Here is a 19,601-nt window from a genome sequence, read left to right as displayed (position 1 = left end):
TCCCGACAGCCAGGAACTGTTTCTCACCCTGGACCTGGAGCCAGTACCCCCCCCCCCCCCGAAACCACCCAAGGCTGCCTCCTGGACCCAGCAGGCGGAGAAGCGACCTCCGGTGAGTGTACCTTTGAAAATACTATACATGGTTTAAAAGCAAGCATGTGAAAGGATTACTTTGCCCTGGCATTCGCGGCTCTCCTGGATGTACTCCCAAAGCCTTTGCAAAAGGTTTCTGGGGAGGGCAGCCTTATTGCGTCCTTCATGGTAGGACACTTTACCACTCCAGGCCAGTAACACGTACTCGGGAATCATTGTACAACAAAGCATTGCAGTGTATGTTTGCTGGCTTTCAAACAACATCCGTTCTTTATCTCTCTGTGTTATCCTCAGGAGAGTGAGATATCATTCATGGTCACCTGGTTGAAATAGAGTGCTTTTCTTCAGGGGACACTCAGAGGAGCCCATTCCTGCTGGGCTGTTTGCCTGTGGCTAAACAGAAATGTTCCCCGCTGTTAGCCACAGGGAGGGGGGACGGTTGAGGGGGTAGCCACGCGGTGGGGGGAGGCAAAATGCGACCTTGTAACGAAAGCACATGTGCTATGTATGTAATGTTAACAGCACAGTTTACTCTGAAAGAGTGTAGCCACTGTTTTATAAAATGTGTCTTTTTAAATATCGCTGTCCCTTTTTTTTTCTCCACCAGCTGCATGTGTTTCAATGATCACAGGATCTTCTCCTTCCCCGAGGCTAGTGAAGCTTAGAAAGAAAAAAAAACGCACTCGAGATGAAATGTTCTCCGAGCTCATGCTGTCCTCCCACACTGACAGAGCACACATGAATGCGTAGAGGCAAATAATGTCAGAGTGCAGGAAAGCACAAAATGACCGGGAGGAGAGGTGGCGGGCTGAAGACAGGGCTGAAGCTCAAATGTGGTGGCAGCGTGATGAGAGGAGGCAGGATTCAATGCTGAGGCTGCTGGAGGACCAAACCAGTATGCTCCAGTGTATGGTTGAGCTGCAGCAAAGGCAGCTGCAGCACAGACTGCCACTACAGCCCCTGTGTAACCAATTGCCCTCCTCCCCAAGTTCCATAGCCTCCACACCCAGACGCCCAAGAACGCGGTGGGGGGGCCACCGGCCAACCAGCCACTCCGCCACAGAGGATTGCCCCAAAAAAAGAAGGCTGGCATTCAATAAATTTTAAAGTTGTAAACTTTTAAAGTGCTGTATGGCATTTTCCTTCCCTCCTCCACCACCCCTCCTGGGCTACCTTGGTAGTCATCCCCCTATTTGTGTGATGAATGAATAAAGAATGCATGAACGTGAAGCAACAATGACTTTATTGCCTCTGCAAGCGGTGATCGAAGGGAGGAGGGGCGGGTGATTAGCTTACAGGGAAGTAGAGTGAACCAAGGGGCGGGGGCTTTCATCAAGGAGAAACAAACAGAACTTTCACACCGTAGCCTGGCCAGTCATGAAACTGGTTTTCAAAGCTTCTCTGATGCGTACCGCGCCCTCCTGTGCTCTTCTAACCGTCCTGGTGTCTGGCTGCACGTAACCAGCAGCCAGGCGACTTGCCTCAACCTCCCACCCCGCCATAAACGTCTCCCCCTTACTCTCACAGATATTGTGGAGCACACAGCAAGCAGTAATAACAGTGGGAATACTGGTTTCGCTGAGGTCTAAGCGAGTCAGTAAACTGCGCCAGCGCGCCTTTAAACATCCAAATGCACATTCTACCACCATTCTGCACTTGCTAAGCCTGTAGTTGAACAGCTCCTGACTACTGTCCAGGCTGCCTGTGTATGGCTTCATGAGCCATGGCATTAAGGGGTAGGCTGGGTCCCCAAGGATACATATAGGCATTTCAACATCCCCAACAGTTATTTTCTGGTCTGGGAATAAAGTCCCTTCCTGCAGCTTTTGAAACAGACCAGAGTTCCTGAAGATGTGAGCGTCATGTACCTTTCCCGGCCATCCCATGTTGATGTTGGTGAAACGTCCCTTGTGATCCACCAGAACTTGCAGCACTACTGAAAAGTACCCCTTGCGGTTTATGTACTTGGCGGCTTGGTGCTCCGGTGCCAAGATAGGGATATGGGTTCCGTCTATGGCCCCACCACAGTTAGGGAATCCCATTGCAGCAAAGCCATCCACTATGACCTGCACATTTCCCAGGGTCACTACCCTTGATATCAGCAGATCTTTGATTGCGTGGGCTACTTGCATCACAGCAGCCCCCACAGTAGATTTGCTCACTCCAAATTGATTCCCAACTGACCGGTAGCTGTCTGGCGTTGCAAGCTTCCACAGGGCTATCACCACTCGCTTCTCAACTGTGAGGGCTGCTCTCATCTTGGTATTCATGCGCCTCAGGGCAGGGGAAAGCAAGTCACAAAGTTCCATGAAAGTGCCCTTAAGCATGCGAAAGTTTCGCAGCCACTGGGAAATGTCCCAGACCTGCAACACTATGCGGTCCCACCAGTCTGTGCTTGTTTCCCGAGCCCAGAATTGGCGTTCCACAGCATGAACCTGCCCCATTAGCACCATGATACATGCATTGGCAGGACACATGCTTTCAGAGAAATCTGTGTCCATGTCCTGATCACTCACGTGACCGCGCTGACGTCGCCTCCTCGCCCGGTATCGCTTTGTCAGGTTCTGGTGCTGCATATACTGCTGGATAATGCGTGTGGTGTTTAATGTGCTCCTAATTGCCAAAGTGAGCTGAGCGGCCTCCATGCTTGCCTTGGTATGGCGTCCGAACAGAAAAAAGGCGCGGAACGATTATCTGCCATTGCTCTGACGGAGGGAGGGGCGACTGACGACACGGCTTACAGGGTTGGCTTCAGGGAGCTAAAATCAACAAAGGGGGTGGCTTTACATCAAGGAGTATTTCAGGCAGGACTTCACGGAGGGTTCCAATAAGAAATGGTGCACCTAAGTTATTGTTCTTATTGGAACAAGGAGGTTAGCCTGGCCTCTGATTGATACATGGCTAGATTTACTTCGCTGCACCTTCTCTGTGAGTGACTGCAGTGTGACCTAGAAGAATGAGTCCCCTAGACGGGGGAGGAGGCAAATGAGTACAAAACAAAACTGGTCTATTTCTTGTTTTGATCCACTCCATCTATCTTTTACATCTTTGGCTGGCAGCAGACGGTGCAGAAGGACTGCATGCCATCCACATCTCATGGCTGCTCAGCAGAAGATGGTGCAGTAGGACTGCTAGCCATCCTTATCTCTTGCGTGCCCGGCAGAAAATGGTACAATACGACTGCTAGCCATCCTCATCTCTTGCCTGCCCGGCAGAAGATGGTACAATACGACTGCTAGCCATCCTCATCTCTTGCCTGCCCGGCAGAAGATGGTACAGTACGACTGCTAGCAATCCGTATTGCCTGCCTGCTCACCATAAGACGGTTCAATAGGACTGACTGCAGGACTAAAGAGAATGACCTGGTCAAGTCACTCCAAATTTAGTCCCTGCGCCCATGTCTGCCCAGGCACTCCCAGCCGACGTGGCCAGGAGCACCTCGGACAAGACGAGGACGGCTACCAGTCGTATTGCACCATCAGCTGCCACAAGGCAATGGGTTGCTGCTACTGTGTAGCAATGCCGTACCGCTTCTGCCAGCACCCAGGAGACATAGGGTGACGGTTACCTGAGCGGGCTCCATGCTTGCCGTGGTATGGCATCTGCACAGGTAACTCAGGAAAAAAGGCGCGAAATGATTGTCTGCCCTTGCTTTCACAGAGGGAGGGAGGGAGGGAAGGGGGGCCTGACGATATGTACCCAGAACCACCCGTGACAATGTTTTAGCCCCATCAGGCATTGGGATCTCAACCCAGAATTCCAATGGGCAGCGGAGACTGCGGGAACTGTGGAATAGCTATCCACAGTGCAACGCTCCGAAAGTCGACTCTAGCCTCGGTACTGTGGAAGCACTTCGCCGAGTCAATGCACTTAATGCACTTAGAGCATTTTCTGTGGGGGGACACACACTCGAATATATAAAACCGATTTCTAAAAAAACGACTTCTATAAATTCAACCTTATTCCGTAATGTAGACATACCCTATAAGTTTAAAGTAATTATTTCTGATGACTCCTTAGGAGGCACATGCTTCATAGTACCTCTAAGAAAATAAGCACATGCAAACAGAGAGATAAAAAAAGAAAAAATGATGATGAACGTGAAATTGCTAAAACAACAAATATTCTCGTTATTATATTTCAATTTGTAGTTCTGAAAAATTACAAGTTGAAATACAAGACATTTTTCCAAATGCATTTTTCCATATAAATACAGGTAGTAGTATCATGCTAAAGGACTGCAGATGTTCCAAAGTAACATGTTTTTAAAATGAAGCTAAAACAATGTTGTGTGATAACACAATACAGTTTCCAAGTCTTCTTTCCATTTATTTTCAAAGCAGAGCTTTCCTGATTACAAGCGAGGGAATTATATGCTGCACTTACAGGAGTATGAATTCTATCTACCAGCTGTTTTCCCACATCTAAATACTCTGTTTCTGTGATCCTTCAGATGAGTGTTCTATCTGCTTTTCTATGCATTGGAGACTATTACCACTGAAGTTAACTGCAAAACTATTGACTTCTCTGGATCAGGCTCTATGGGGAGTTAAATAACTTCAGCGGTATTAAGTCAATATTTTGGAAACATAAATTTCTTCCCCGACGTTCTGTGATTTCTGGTGAGGGTTTTCCCCCTGAGAGGTTTGTTTATATCACCCTTTCTGCAAAGAATTCCTTGGTTTGCTTAGACTCATCCTGCAAACCTTTCTCAGGCAAAACACCCACTACTGGGGAAGCACTAATGGATCAGGTGCTTGTTCAGGCTACCATTCACTTCCCTGAAGGAAAAATAACCAGCTGTGGTCCTTCAGGGCCTCAGTGTAAATAACTCAAATTGTCAATTTTTGATTAAACAGATATAGTTATAAAGTTTTAGTCCACAAAGGTAAATCATAAAATTGGGTTTTCTGAGTTATAGCCATGTCACACAATATGCATGTTACACCAAAGCAAGAGTTTTATTTTCCATGTATGTCCCTTCTGTAAATGATCTCTGAGTATGACCAGCCTGCTGGGATGCAGAGAAAAGGAGGCTTGTTTCTAAGAGGCTTCTGCTCATTCTGCAGATTAAAGAGGGAAATATTTTGCCATGGAAATCTCATGCATAATTGGAACAGGAAAACTGCACTTGGTTTTATGGAGACGCCTTTAAAGAGATTAAGGAGCCTGCTAAACCTTCTCTTCTGCCGCAAATGAATTAGCTACTCAGGAGCAATTAAAGCAGCGCTCAGGCACGGAGATAAAGTTGTGCCCCCCGGTGACCTTCTACTGGAGGAAGCGACGTTTCGGCTGGCAGGACTCGGGCAAGGAGACAAGCGGCTCGCTGAGTCCCAGTACACCGGCTCCAGGCTCTGCACCCCCAACCACAGCATCCTCCTGTCCAGAACTCCCCTATGCCCCAAATCAGACCACTGCGAAGCCGCCCAGTGCCAGCGCCCTGTATCCGCACCCCCGGAATCCTCCGACCTCTGCACCCCGAATCGCACCCCCCTCACCCCTACCCTGTGTGCACAACCCCGCACCCCCAGCTCCAAAATATTGTCCACACGCGCCCACCACTCCAACCCGAATCCAATGCTCCAGCCCCAGCCCCGTGCTCCCTTCCCCAGCACACCACCTGCCCCAAAGCCAACCCCCTCCCCCGCCGCCCAATCCCGGGCTCTGGATCCCCCCTAAACTGAGCACCCTGCACCGCCGCCCGAGGGCATCTGCCCCGCCCCAGGCCACCTGCCCCTGCCCAGCTCCCTGCAGCAGACGCTCGGACCGCTGCGCCCCAGACAAACCCCCCAGAGCCGGCGAGGCACCTGCTCCGGCCCCGGGGAGCAGAGGCGGCTTTCCGAAGAGTTCTGGCCCCGGCTCGCCCGCAGCCCTGCGCCCACCGAGCCCCAACTTTCCCACCTCCCCGAGGAGGCTGCAACAAGCCCCCCCCCTCCCCCCCAGCCGCGGGGAGGGAGCTGCTCCCAAGCCCCTTGCCCCCCCGCGCCAGGGGCAGGCAGGAGAGCCCCAGCCCCTTCGCTGCGGGCGGGGGGCGCCGAGGGGGCCCAGCCCCCGGGAGCTGCCGAGGGAAACAAACTCTTGCGGCGTCGGCGGCGGCTGTTCACTTGCTGGAGCCGCGATGTAAACAGGCCAGACGGCGGCTCCGGCTCGCCCCATCCCCATGCTCCGAGCGCCCGCTCAGCCCGGCGCCCCTTTCCCGGCGGGGGAGCGGGGGGTTGCTTACCGCAGGGAGAGGCGGAGGCTCCCCCCTTCCTGGCCATCTTCGCCCGCTGCCCTCCGCGCCTCTTCCCGGCTCCTCAGCGCGCTCTTTGTTGCTGCGATGGCATGGGAGGCAGCGGCGGCCGGGCAGCCTGGCGCTGGGCTCCGCTCTGCTGCCGCCGCCGCCGCCGCTCGTGTCCCAGCTCCTGCGCCCGACGCTGACCCCTCTGGTCCCGTCTGGGCGCCAAGCAGCCACTGCGCCGAATCCGCGGGGGCGGCGTCTCGGCAGCGGCAGGCAGGCGCAAGGGAGCCGGGGGAGCTGTGTATGCTCCGAGGGAGCCAACCCGGGCTGGCCTTCCAAAGGCGGGGGGGGGGCTGCGTGTGACACCTCCTGCAGCGCGCGGACCTCCGCTCCGCGCGCAGCGCCCCCCCCCCCGGCCCAATGCAGCAGCACCGCGCAGGGGGCCCGGGGAGCGCCCCCCCCCCCCCAGCAAAAAGCAGCCTCCCTAACTTCTACCGCAGCCTGGCTCCTGCTGCCACCAGAACTTTGGCAACTCCTGAGCAGGGCTGCGGGGCCTTCCCTCGGGGGAGCGAGGACAGGAAGGTAGCGGCGTAACTTGAACGCACCTTGTAGGGGCGGGAGGTTGCACTAGCAGGATGGAAGTTACCAAAAGCCCATCGGGCTTCTCGGGTGGAGGCCGGAAGCTGAGCTGCTGATCGGGGTGAAGCGGTTCGGCTGAGGACAGCAAGGAGCGCTCTCCCCGTCGGAAGAGCGCCTCTGGGAAAGATTTGCGAGCTGTGTGGTGTCCACAGGGCCAGACTGTTTCTTCAGACCTTTTGCCACGCATAGAAACTATGCCGAACTCACCAGCAGTTTGTTGCTTGAGCCTTTGGCAAGTGGCCCTTGGAAAGTTTCCTCTCCAGTTTTCAGAGTAGCAGCCGTGTTAGTCTGTATTCGCAAAAAGAAAAGGAGGACTTGTGGCACCTTAGAGACTAACCAATTTATTTGAGCATGAGCTTTCTTCAGCTACAGTATATACTTCATTGGATGCATCCAGATTGTTATGCCATGATGGAGCTGTCCTTTCCCCTCATGCTGATGCGTGTCTGGGAAGGCCAGGTTGTGTCTTACCACAAGTCGGACAGCTGTGTCTGGAGAGGTAGAAGGAGCATGAACAGATATTCAACAGATATTATTTTATTTTTAATTCTCACCTATGTCACCTTTGTCCGGCTTGTCCTTGTCCGTCCCTGCACGAATGCAAGTCGATGCCACACCATTCTACTTTGTTGCAAGCACGTTCTTTCAATTTCTGGCCAGAGTTTTGTCATGGGATTGGCCCAGCGCGTTTTTGGTCTGCCCGGCGGTCACTGGGAATCCAGTCACTGTTGCGGGTTGTCCACCTATTGTCTTGCCTGCGGACTACATGACCCGCCCATCTTCACTTTGCATTGTATATTGCCTGCACTACATCGGTCACCTCTGTACACGTTCTGATCTCCTCATTCAGTATATGATCACAGAGCAATGTCTTACACATTCTCCTTTCCATTGCTCTCTGGGTGACAGCAAGTTTTTCTTCCTCCGCTTTCATTACTGACCAGCTTTCTGCTCTGTATATCATTGCTGACAGAACCATGGAGTTAAACAGTTCTTTTCTTTTCTTCATGGACCGTTCATCATCCATTAGAGACGCCTTTATTTTGTTGAAACTTGCCCACCCCACCTTTTACCTCCTACTGCATTCCCCTTCGAATGAGTTGTCTCTGCTCAGCTGCTGACTCAGATAAGTGTATTTGTTGGCCGCCTTGATTTCTTTCCCATTTACAGTGATGATTCCTTCTACACAATGCTTATTCCGCATCCACTTCGTCTTCGACATGTTCACTTCCAACCTGATATCATGCAAAAGTGCAGTTGCTGCAATTTGTTCTCCAGTCTGATGTGTCCTTTAATTCTGCTTCCCCCCAATTAAAAAGGTTGTCTATGTGTCTGTTACAAGTAAACTGAGCAAGGCTAGTCTGAATATCAGTGAGACAGTAAACATGGAGCCCTATACCATTTATAAAGTCACTTTTCAGAGCATAACCACCTTTAATGGTAAGAAAATGGAAAAGTTAGAGAAGGGCTGAATTCCTGCTCCAAAAATCTGAATTTAGTTTAGGCCTAGGGCAGGTTTATCTGGCAATGTGAAGAACTTTTCTCTCAAAGGAGAGAGGCCCAGAACGTGGACAGGGCCAGATTAACACAGGGGCTTTAGGGACTGCAGCCAGGGGCCTCACACTAAGGGGAGCCCCTGCAAAAATGAATTTGTAATTATATACAATTCAGTGGTCACCACCCCGCCGATCGCAATCAACTGGTCGATCCTGGAGCCTCTGCCAGTCGATCGCGGTCTCCGGGCCGCTAAAAGTCCAGCGGTACAGCAGGACTCAGGCAGGCTGCCTACATGCCATGGCCCCATGCCGCTCCCAGAAGCAGCCAGCTGCTGGCATGTGTCTGCGACCCCTGGCAAGGGGGAAAGGTGGCTCTGTGTGCTGCCCCCGCCCCCAGCACTGTCCCCGCAGCTCCCATTGGCCTGGAACCAGCCAGTGGGAGCTGCTGGGGTGGTGCCTGTGGGTGCGCGCAGCGCACAGAGACACGCTGTCCCCCTTTCCCCTAGGAGCGCACAGAGACATGCCAGCAGCCAACCACTTCCGGGAGCAGCATGGGGCTATGGCAGGCAGGCAGCCTGCCTGAGCCCTGCTGCAATGCCATCCGGGAGCTAGCTGTGGTAAGCGCCTTCTGGATGGAGCCTGCACCTCACAGCCCCTCCTGCACCCCAACACCCTGCCCCAGGTCAGAATCCCCTTCTGCACCAAACTCCATCCCAGAGCCCGCACCCCTCACCCTCTCCTGCACCCCAACCCTCTACCCCAGCCTGGAGCCCCCTCCTGCACCCAAACTCCTTCCCAGAAGCTCATATAACAGTTGTTCTAAGATAAGAAGTCGGCTATTTTGAATTAACTTTACTATATTCTACATGGTTTAAGACTGAAATGTAACCACACAATGGCTTTATGTTAATCAAGAGGCAAGTTGAGTATAGCGTTAATAGCTTCGATGCCATAATTGTGATCATTTTGTTTTAAATTAGGAAAAATACTTGTATACAGGGGCCCCACAAAATCTAATAGCCCCAGGCCCACAGGAGAGTTAATCCGGCCCTGAACATGGGGTTGGGGGTGAGAGGGGAGGTATGCCTTCCTCCTGCCTCAGTTAGTAAGGATTGATACCCCTATGTGTTGGGATAAGATGTTCGCTCAGAGCAGTGGTTCTCAACCAGTGGCTCATGGGCTGTTTGCAGCCCAATTAGCATACAGCTGCAGCCCATGTGACATCCTCAGGGCCATAGACATAGTATATATATTGTGTGGATGCAGCCAATATAACACATAAAGAGCTGCATACACAGCCCACAATGGTAAATAAGTTAAGAACCACTGCCTCAAAGTGACCCCATTTCATCAAAGTATGTAAACATGTACTTAGTTTTGGGTACATGCACCAGTGCTTTGCTGAATCAGAGAGTGCTTGTCTTCAGTGCAAAGTTAACTCAAGTTCTTACTTGAGTGTTGCCCCTAACCTAAGTCCCAACCACACTCAGAAAACTCTCGCTCCAGTATAGTAGTGGTTTACACCTGAGCTGGGTGGGTATGTGTAAGTGTATGTGTACACTGCAGCTGGGAGCAGCCTCCCAGTTGGGTAGACAGATTGGCACTAGCTCTGCTGAAGCAAAGACACTAAAAATAGCCATGTAGAAGTTGAGACTCAGACAGCGCTCAGGCTAGCCTGAATTCAGCCCAGGAGATCAGGGGGCCTTGAAAGCAGGAACTGCAATCCTAGCTGCAACCTCTACACTTCTGTTTATAGAAGCTGGAGCCAAATTGGCTTGAGTCTGTCTGCGTAGGCTAGGAGGCTCGCTCCCAGTGGCAATGTTGACATAAAACCCCGGTGCCGCTAACACTCACACGGCAAACACAATCATTCTTTAGTAGGGATGCAGGCAGATCACATATAGCAGGCACCTAGTAAGTAACTCTCAATGACATGACTGCCCTGACAGTACCTGCTGAACTAGTGACTACAACTTACATTTGTTGAGAGCCCGGCCAGCTACCATAACTCTCTCTTTCTTCATATCTGTTTCTTGTTTTGATTTCTTTCCAGGTTTCTCCTTCTCTTTTTTTCTAAATTAATAGACAGTGTAAAGGGATGGAGAATAGTTCCTGCAGTTGTAAGATTGAGTGTAGGGGTATATAGGCTCTCAGCCTTATTGCATATGAGGTTTAAATACAGGGATAGAGATATTTACCAGCTAAACAGAAGGCTCCATTTCATCCAAGAGTCTTGCTCCTGGAAGAGTTTGATGATTAAAGGGCAAATTCTGACGCACCTCACTACCAGAGGTCCCCCTGAGAGCAAAACTATCCACAGTGCAAAGGGATGGGCTGTATATGGGAGAAGGTGGAAGGGAAGGTGTATATGTGGGGGAAGGTTCTATATAACCCAGGATATGGCAAAATGATCCTCTGGCTCTCTCCACACTGCAGTGTGGGAGCATTGGGTCTATGAAGAGGTAAATTAACCAGTGAGCTAAGTAGTCTCCATGAAGCAGCTCCACCCTACTTCACAGAATATGGGGGGAAGATTCCTTTCCCTGTTCCGCTCGTGGATACTCCTTACTCAGACTGGTCATGGGATTTGACTCTCAGGGAGAGCCAGAAGTAATGGAATTTACAGAATCGGTTCTGCAGAACAGCACTACCTCTGGGGCATCAGCGTGACCCAAAGCAATGTCTAGCTGGAGGAAAAAAATGAAACCGAAATCTGACACCTATGGATGTCAGTCAGCATAATTACCAGAACCAGGCATCTCTCTGTAGTTTAATCTCTCAAGTCCGTCCTGACAAAACACAGCCATGCACACTAGGCATTCTTTTGGTTAGGGTTGTTTGGTTGTTTATTTAATAAACTGCCAATTTTTAACTATTATGATTGGGTTCCTATGATTTTCTCAAAAGAGTAAACCAGGAGCATCATTTGTAGTATTAAAACAAGTTTAACTTATGTGTAACCCTTCTGCCCGTCAGAGTTGGCAGCAACAAGGGCCGGGTTCAATATCTAGAGGATCCATTCCAATAACACAATGCAAACCGGCTCGAGCCCCCACCCAGTGACCTGGGACAAATATATACCATCCCCTCTCGCAAGCACATAGTCTGAGTGTAGCAAAAGCCTTTTAATAACAGAGAGAAACAATGTAGCATTATGTTGGGGAAACACCACCAACAGGATTCATAACACAACCCATGAGCAAAAAAACGCACCCCAAGCAAATTGGGGCATGCCCCTTTCCCTTTGGTTCTTGAGTCCAGCAACCCCAAATCACCCGAAGTACCAAAAGTCCAATGACCCAAAAGTCTCTGTCCCTGGTCAGGGCAGCCCCAGAGTTTGAAAGTTTATCTGCAGAGCTTTACCTCCCAACCTGGGTGGAGATGGGATGGGGTAAGAGGCACCTTACATGATCTGAAGCTGACTGCCCCACAGCTCCATAGGCCTTCCCTTCGCCAGCCGCCACAAACTCCTCCACCAGCCGGTCCACAAACTGTTCCGCATCCCACCAGTAGCTCCTGCAGTCCTACGAACTGCTCCACCAGCCTGTCCACAAGGCACTCCAGCCCTCCTGCTAACTGCTCCACAATATATCTTCAGGCTTCTCCACTACTTAATACAATGCTCAGTGATTTCAGCTCTTAGTCAGTTCAGCTCTTTGGTGAACTCAGCTTGTAGTAGGGGAGCCTCAGTGTTGGTGCACCATTAGCCCAAAGTGAGCTCAGCAGCCTGTGACTAGACTCCTAATGGAATCAAAATTAGCTCTGATATTCCACAGTGGAGAGAGGAGGAAGTGCAATTAGCATGTAAGGCCCTCACCAAGGGGCCCATGCCACCAAGTATTAATACTTGTCCCCAGCCTCTCTCAATTCACAGAGTTTTGGAACCCATGACCCTTGCCTAGCGAGTGCTACTTAGTTGATGGTGAGTCCCTCCATCATAACAAAAGGCCAAGTACAGTTCCAAGCACAGTTCCCATAATCAGGGTAATAACAATTTATTCTTGCTGCCCCAATAACAGAGACACTGGGGATCCCACAGCAGCCAAAGTGACCATTTGGGCAGCTATGGCCTCATTCTAGGTGGAGTGGGTGTGCCTATGCAAATGAGATCGGCCCCTGAAGTTCTTTTCCACAACTTGCCACACCTCACCACCAGATGTCAGGGTGGAGCTCATCCTGACACTGCTTACATCTGTGTTGTGTAAACTTGGCCCAATCACTTCAGCTGGGATTGTCAAAGGAACCTAAGGGATTCTGGCACTCAACTACCATATCAAGTCATTGAAAATCACAGCCTTCACCTTTTTGTCTCTGTCTTCCTTTGCACTCATTGTCTGTCATATATATATATATATATATATATATATATATATATATATATATATATATATATACACACACTCTTTTTAGGACAATGCTTGTTTCTATGTGTTTTTACAGCACCTAGCTCTATGGGGCTTTAATCTCTGCAGAGGTCTCTAGGTACTACTGTCAGACAATTAAAAACAATAATCATCAGCGCCAGTATCAGCATAATCAGCATCTCATTCTTCCCCGAAAAGATGGGCACAACTCCTCTCTACTACTAAGGGAATTGCACCCAGGTATCTGAGGGGAGAATGTGCTTCAAAGTGTAAATTGCATACAGTCCTTTGCTGCAGCTGCTAAAAATAACCTTATGTGACATGAGGTTCACTATATAATTATTCTTAAAACTGCATTTTAAGCCTACATCCATTTATACTTTGCTGTTCAGTATGTAGCTTTTATTTATCATCAGATGACAATATTTCTGTTGCTTTAACTATTTAAAATTACTGACAATGTCAGTACAAACATTTATTAAAAATCCAGACAGCAGTCTCTTACCACAGCATCCTTTACTGTTGATTTGCGATTTAAATTTTATATTAATTTGAATTTACATATTACAAGTATTTAAATAATAACTTCTGTGGCAGGATAGGACAAACCGCAAGTTAGTCTTATTGATGTACAGTAAAAATGGAAGCTGCCTTGGTTTTTCTATAATTCAATGCAGATCATTCAGCCTTCCAGAGATTCCAAAACTGATCTAGAAAACGACCACTTCAAATACAATCTTGGATACTAATGACCAAAAATCATTACTATCTGATCACTATTCTGTAGTCCATGTGAAATGAGTTTAGTGGACTGAGTTCAGTTCTCTGTGAACAAGGATCCATGCTGAACAATCAACACTACAATGGCAATAATCTTCCCCCATATTGATAGTGCATATTGAACTCCCCTCTCACCCCAGTGACACTTTAGAGCAGGGTTGAGGTACATTGGTGAGACAGTTTAGAGAAGCTTGCTCTGCTACTATTCTATGGCAGAGATGACTTCAGACTCCAAAACTACAACTTCACACTTTTATGAACACTAGTTCACACAGTATTTTTAACTGTATAATTTAAGAAAACCATCTTCCACTTCAAATAATCCCACACAGTGCCTCCCTTTCCTCAGATGTAACTCCCCCCCAAAGCAACTCTTTGTTTCAGCATGATTTTGTTGTCTCATTCTTAAATCAGGTCATTAAAAAAAGTTTTAACAACAGTTTAGAAATAAATTTAATGTTTATTCAGCTTGATGCAAAATTAAGAAATGTCTCAGTTCTGCAGTACAAAAAGACTGACCACTGAAAACATATACATGTACATAAATATGCTCTCTCTTTCACTGTACACAATATTTTTCACATTACTCAAAACATTTAAGTGGTAAAACCCAGGATGTTTTCAACAAAGAGTTCCTTTCAAAGGTACTTAGTGGTTATGAATATTGAAGTTATAAGTAGTTTTACCCTACCCACACAGCAGCTCTAACCATAAAATACTTTTTATTAAGTTACTGTTCCAGCTTCTGAGCTACTCTAAATGTTAAATATTTTTGACAAGTAGATGCTTTCATTGCAACTAGGAAGCTCTGTTAAATATTTAAAATATGGCTCTCCCAGGCAGAAAGGGAAAAAGAGCAGCATGTCTGAAAGTTTTTTTCAGATGCTAAAATACTCAATGCAGTAAATATTATCTAGGTTGGATTAGTATCACTGGTGCTTTCCAAACCCAGTGGGAAGCTGTGTCCCTGCCCCCAATGGCTATTTTGTTTTGTTTGGGGGTCTTACGTCTTTAACCTGCCTATATTTCACTCACAGAGCAAATTAAAGTCATGGTTGTCCAACTAAACTGTTTCTAAAAAAATTCTTCAGAAGATGGGTTTGAATCTACCATTCACATAACATAGAGGAGAATACATAATATTTTAAAACAAATTAGGAGGGGATAGTCTTATCACTGAAGCATGAGGCATAAGTACTCTTCCTGGATTGACATCTGACATTGACATCCTGTATTAGCTTGGGCAAATCACTTAAGCCAAAATCACTACTTACTTGAGGTTAAATTCCTTAAATTGTGTAAAGTGTTTTGAGATCCTCAGTAGGCAGATGCTAAAGGAGTGCAAGGTACCATTATGTGTGCCATTAAAAGTCTGAGATTTGTGGCTTGAACCTGCATTTTTGTATGTCCAAAATTCCCAGTGAAGAGACAATGGAAGTTTTGAGTGTGCCAGGAATGCAGGATGAGTCTCTTTAATTGTACAGATTTTTCCATAAATCCAATATGAATGTTTTAAATTGGTCTCCATTACTATCCATTATTCTCAAATGTGTGTGTTAGATATTCAAATAAACATACCTCAGTGTTTTTTTCTGAAGTTAAGGAAAGAAATTAAACAATGTGTGTAGGCAAACGCAGTGTCCTATCTAAAAAACTCCAAGACTGAACAAATGTGGCTTTGTAATAACAATGAGGCACAAACATCGGTCCTCACTGAAGTTTTGAAACACAGCAATGTTTGAGTTATCCAAGCACAAAACAAAACAAAGATCTGAAAATGTTTATAACTAAACAGTGTATACTTTTCACATGAAGAAAAAAGCCATGTAGGCTTTTTTCCTAAACTTTCCAAAATACATATATCACTTTTGAACTGTTATCCAGTTAAAGAAAATACTGTTTTTGATAAAGTTGCAAGAGTTTGAAAACAGCCACTTAGAATAAAGATTCTGTCTCAGCCTTATCTATAGTCACTACTGTGATAGTACATTCAATGATTAATATATTTTAAAAAATCAGTAATTTTATTAAAGGGAAACTGCCATGCTTGTTAGGTTGCCCTATTCTGAAGTTATCCTGGTCTGTCGGTTTTGACTTCAGGATACCAATGCTAAAAATTTTATTTATTTATTTTGCATTAGAGCCTCACTCATCTGCACTACATGATCACACAGGAAAACCAGATGACTCTCCTCCTTATAATAAAAATTTCATAGCTTATGCTGTAGTGAGGTCTGATATTGCTAAGACTTAATTAAATAAAAAATATACTGCAGTACATTTACTAGCAATAATAAGAATAATAAAAATACTTAGCACCTCTATAACATCTTATGAAATATTAAAATACATAATTAGACCTATACTGCAACTGTCAAAATAAATGAACTGAGTATATTTTGCAATGCATTATCCTTATTTTTTATTGTGTTTACTTGCTAATTTACACAATTCAGCAATAATCCATGGGTCTCCTGATCATTAGTTTGAAATAGGATGTTCTATTGTATTAAAGAACTGGGCTAAGCAATATATAATCTATACTGCAGAAAAAAAAATCTCACAGGAGGAATAAGTAAAATTACTGCAGGCTTATTAGCAAAGGGGTAGCCTGGATGCTCAGGCAGAGGAAAGAGAGAGAGAGATTGTCTTTCTCTCTCCTGTGATGATTCTGGTAGGATCCCAATTGGAAGTGCCTCAACCCTGCCTTACAGAGATGTAGAAAATTCTTTGCATGTTCACTTCTCATGTGAACTCTTATGTTCATGGTATGCATACTAAGAAGTTGGATAAAAATATAAAATAATCTCACTGCAAGGTTGCAATGTAACACTACTTTGACGCCTATAACCCAGAACAATAATACCGAGTAACCAAAAACAGAGAGAAACAAAGCAGGCTGCTCCCTAAGGCAGTGAGGTGTAACTCACCCTAGCTTGTTCTAGAGACTAGCTCATTCCAGGTTGACTCTGATTGCAGAATCAGGAAACACCACTGCTTTTAAAGTGATAGCTTGCAATTCCAACACAGTCAATACACCACACGAACAAATTGAGCCTGTTCCTGGGGGCCTCAACGTTTGAGTGCCTCAGGGTCTTGATAAGGCATTGGAGAAGTCTGACGTGGAACACCCCACACTGCCACTGACTAGGAGACATGAAAAATAGCAGTGGGGAAGCAATTATTTGGGGGTGTGGAGGGTTAGTGTCCCAGCTTTGAGTTGCCTTTGCCTGCTGCTGCTGCTCCTGACTGGGGACTTCTTCTAATCTCCCTCCCAGCTATTGCTGATGCCTCCTATTCACAGAGTCATAGAAATGTAGGACTGGAAAGGACCTCCAGAAGTAATGAAGTTTACCTCCATCCTGAGGCAGGATCAAGTAAACGTAGACCTGTGGGTCTCAAACTTTTTTACTGGCGACACCTTTCACATCACAAGCCTCTGAGTGTGACCCCTCCCTAATAAATTAAACACACTTTTTAATATATCTAACACCATTATAAATGCTGGAGGCAAGCGGGGTTTGGGGTGGAGGTCAACAGCTCACGACCCCTCATGTAATGACCTCGCGACCCCCTGATCAGTCCCGACCTAGACCATCCTGACAGGTGTTTGTTCAATCTGCTCTTAAAAATCTCCAGTGATGGGGTTTCTATCACCTCCCTTGGAAGCCTGTTCCAGAGCTTAACTCCCCTTATAGTTAGAAAGGTTTTCCTAATATGTAACCTAAATCTCCATTGCTGCAGATTAAGCCTACTACTTCTTGTTACCTTCAGTGAACATGGAGAACAATAGGTCACTGTCCTCTTTATAACAGCCCTTAATATATTTGAAGACTAACAGGTTCCCCCCTCAAACTTCTTTTCTCAAGACTAAATATGCCTGTGTTTTTTTAACATTTCCTCATAGATAAAGTTTTCTAAACTTTTTATCATTTTTGTTGCTCTCCTCTGTACTCTCTCCAGTTTGCCCATGTCTTTCCTAAGCGTGGTACCCAGGATTTTCACAGTACTCTAACAGAGTGCAGACTGTGCTGGATAATTACTTCCCATGTCTTACATTCAACATTCCTGTTAATATACCCCAGAATGAGAAAAGTCTTTTTCAGAGCTTCATCACATCATTGACTCGTACTCAATTTGTGATCCACTAGAACTCCCAGATCCTTTTCAGCAGCACTATCACCTGGCCAGCATCCTGGTGTCCCTGTCTCCACTTCTATCCCTCCAGCCAGTCTGTCCCTATTCCCACTCTACTCACACTCAGCCAGCTTGTCTTTCTTCTCCAGCAGGACTGTCCCTGCCCAAGCCAGATCTTGTCTCTGTACTTCCTCTCTCCACTGGCCAGTCTGTCCTTGCCTCCACTTGCATCCTCCTCAACAAACGTACCCTTGCACAGGAGGACTGAGAAGTAAAAAGTACTGTAGGCTCACTAGCAAAGGTGAAGCCAAGATACTGAGGCTGAGGAAGAGAAATGAAGGATTGAAGTGAAGGAGTGAAACAAGATCCCTGCCTAACAGGGTTAATTTTTTTTCTATTTCACACAGATAAGATCAAAAAACAAAAAACAAACCAACAATGCTGTAACATGGTAGGGTAACAACCATGTTTAAAACATTTTTATCTTTGTAGCATATATAACACCTTAGTTAGCGGTTACTGTTTGCACAGGATTTTAAAACATTTGTTTTAGTTCAGTTTAGTTCATAAACCGGATGTTGTGGATGTTGAATGTCATAGAAAACAGTCATTGGTCTACAGGGGTTTTGGACCATGCTTTCCAAATTTATTGAAATATTAAATCTCTGCTGTAGAATTTTATAGAATGACTTAAAACCTAATGGAAGGATAGCCTTTTCTATTCAAATCTACAGATATTTTAAAGTAATGTCTATTGAACCCAATTATATTTCTATAGAATTCAGCTGGTTTAATCCCCATTAAATTCTACGGGATTTGTCTATAAGGGAAAACACAAACATACCATTTTACTTTAATAATTATAAGTATGGAGGACATGGTGAATGATAACAGGAGAGGACCCTTGCTGGATAGGTCCATAGGAGACCCTGAGGCCATGTCTACACTACAAAATTATGTCAACCTAATTTACATCACCATACAGCCACCACAGTTATTAAATCGTTTGTGTGCGCGAACACTTGGCTCTGTGTGTCGGCGGTGCACATCCTCACTAGTAACACTTGTACCAATTGGATTGTCAGTGTGGGGTATTCTGAGATGGCACCTGAAAGCCAGTAAGAGTCGATGTAAGCAACACTGTGTCTACACTGACACTGTGTTGACCTAATTATATCAACCATGTCTCTATGCCGCTCTGAGAGGTGGTGTTGCTAAATTGGAGGAGAGAGGCACTTACGTTAGTGGGAGCTAAATTTAATGGAAGACTCTTCCACAGCTATGTTGACACAAGACAGCTTACTTCGACCTAACCATGTAGTGTAGACTAGGCCTGAGTGCTTAAACCAACTCAATGTGGATATTACACAGTGGTGTAGAACCCGTAACAGGCTGTAGATATCTTTTCTTTAGAGTTATTTCTTTACAGCTCTCTCATTTCTGCTTTATGTAATGTTAAGATTGTGACTGTCAGTAAGAACATCTGCTTATTTTTAATCGGCATGACAAAATATTTTTATCAGCCTGTCCCCATATTGAAACTCAAAGATGTGGACAAACTATTGTTGTGTCAAACCAGAAGTAAATATAAGATTTTTTAAAAGCGTGCAAGATGCAGGGCTAGATTATGAAAACTGGGACTGTCCTACCACTTTTTGAAAAACTTTTCTTTCTACTTCTACAACAGCTTTCTACAGTTTCATTTGAGCCATGTTCAGTCAAGGAAGAGTGCTACATCAAAGGGACTTCACTGATATAGAAAATGTCCCAATGTAAGACATGCACAGCATGAGTACAATTCACAGTTTTGCCACAGACTTCTGTGTCATCTTGAGAAAGTTACTTAGGGTGGGATTCACAAAAGTATTTAGG

At 46.4% G+C, this 19,601-nt stretch overlaps 1 protein-coding gene across 2 annotated transcripts in view; it reads right to left on the bottom strand.

Moving 5' to 3' along the window:
* Positions 1-6,438, bottom strand: part of SLC44A5 (solute carrier family 44 member 5) — a 183,408-nt gene extending 176,970 nt beyond the window's left edge. For both annotated transcript variants that reach the window (XM_073357319.1, XM_073357326.1), the window contains exon 1: positions 6,317-6,438. In XM_073357319.1, the coding sequence (XP_073213420.1) occupies positions 6,317-6,353 (37 nt within the window). In that variant the 5' untranslated portion in view covers positions 6,354-6,438. The remainder of the gene's footprint in view (positions 1-6,316) is intronic.
* Positions 6,439-19,601: the final 13,163 nt, after the last annotated feature.

The sequence above is a fragment of the Lepidochelys kempii genome, chromosome 8 (genome assembly GCF_965140265.1).
Source record: "Lepidochelys kempii isolate rLepKem1 chromosome 8, rLepKem1.hap2, whole genome shotgun sequence".
Taxonomy (NCBI): Eukaryota; Metazoa; Chordata; order Testudines; family Cheloniidae; genus Lepidochelys; species Lepidochelys kempii.
The sequence above is the reverse complement of the archived record's forward strand: the minus strand, read 5'-3'. Positions and strand labels throughout refer to the sequence as shown.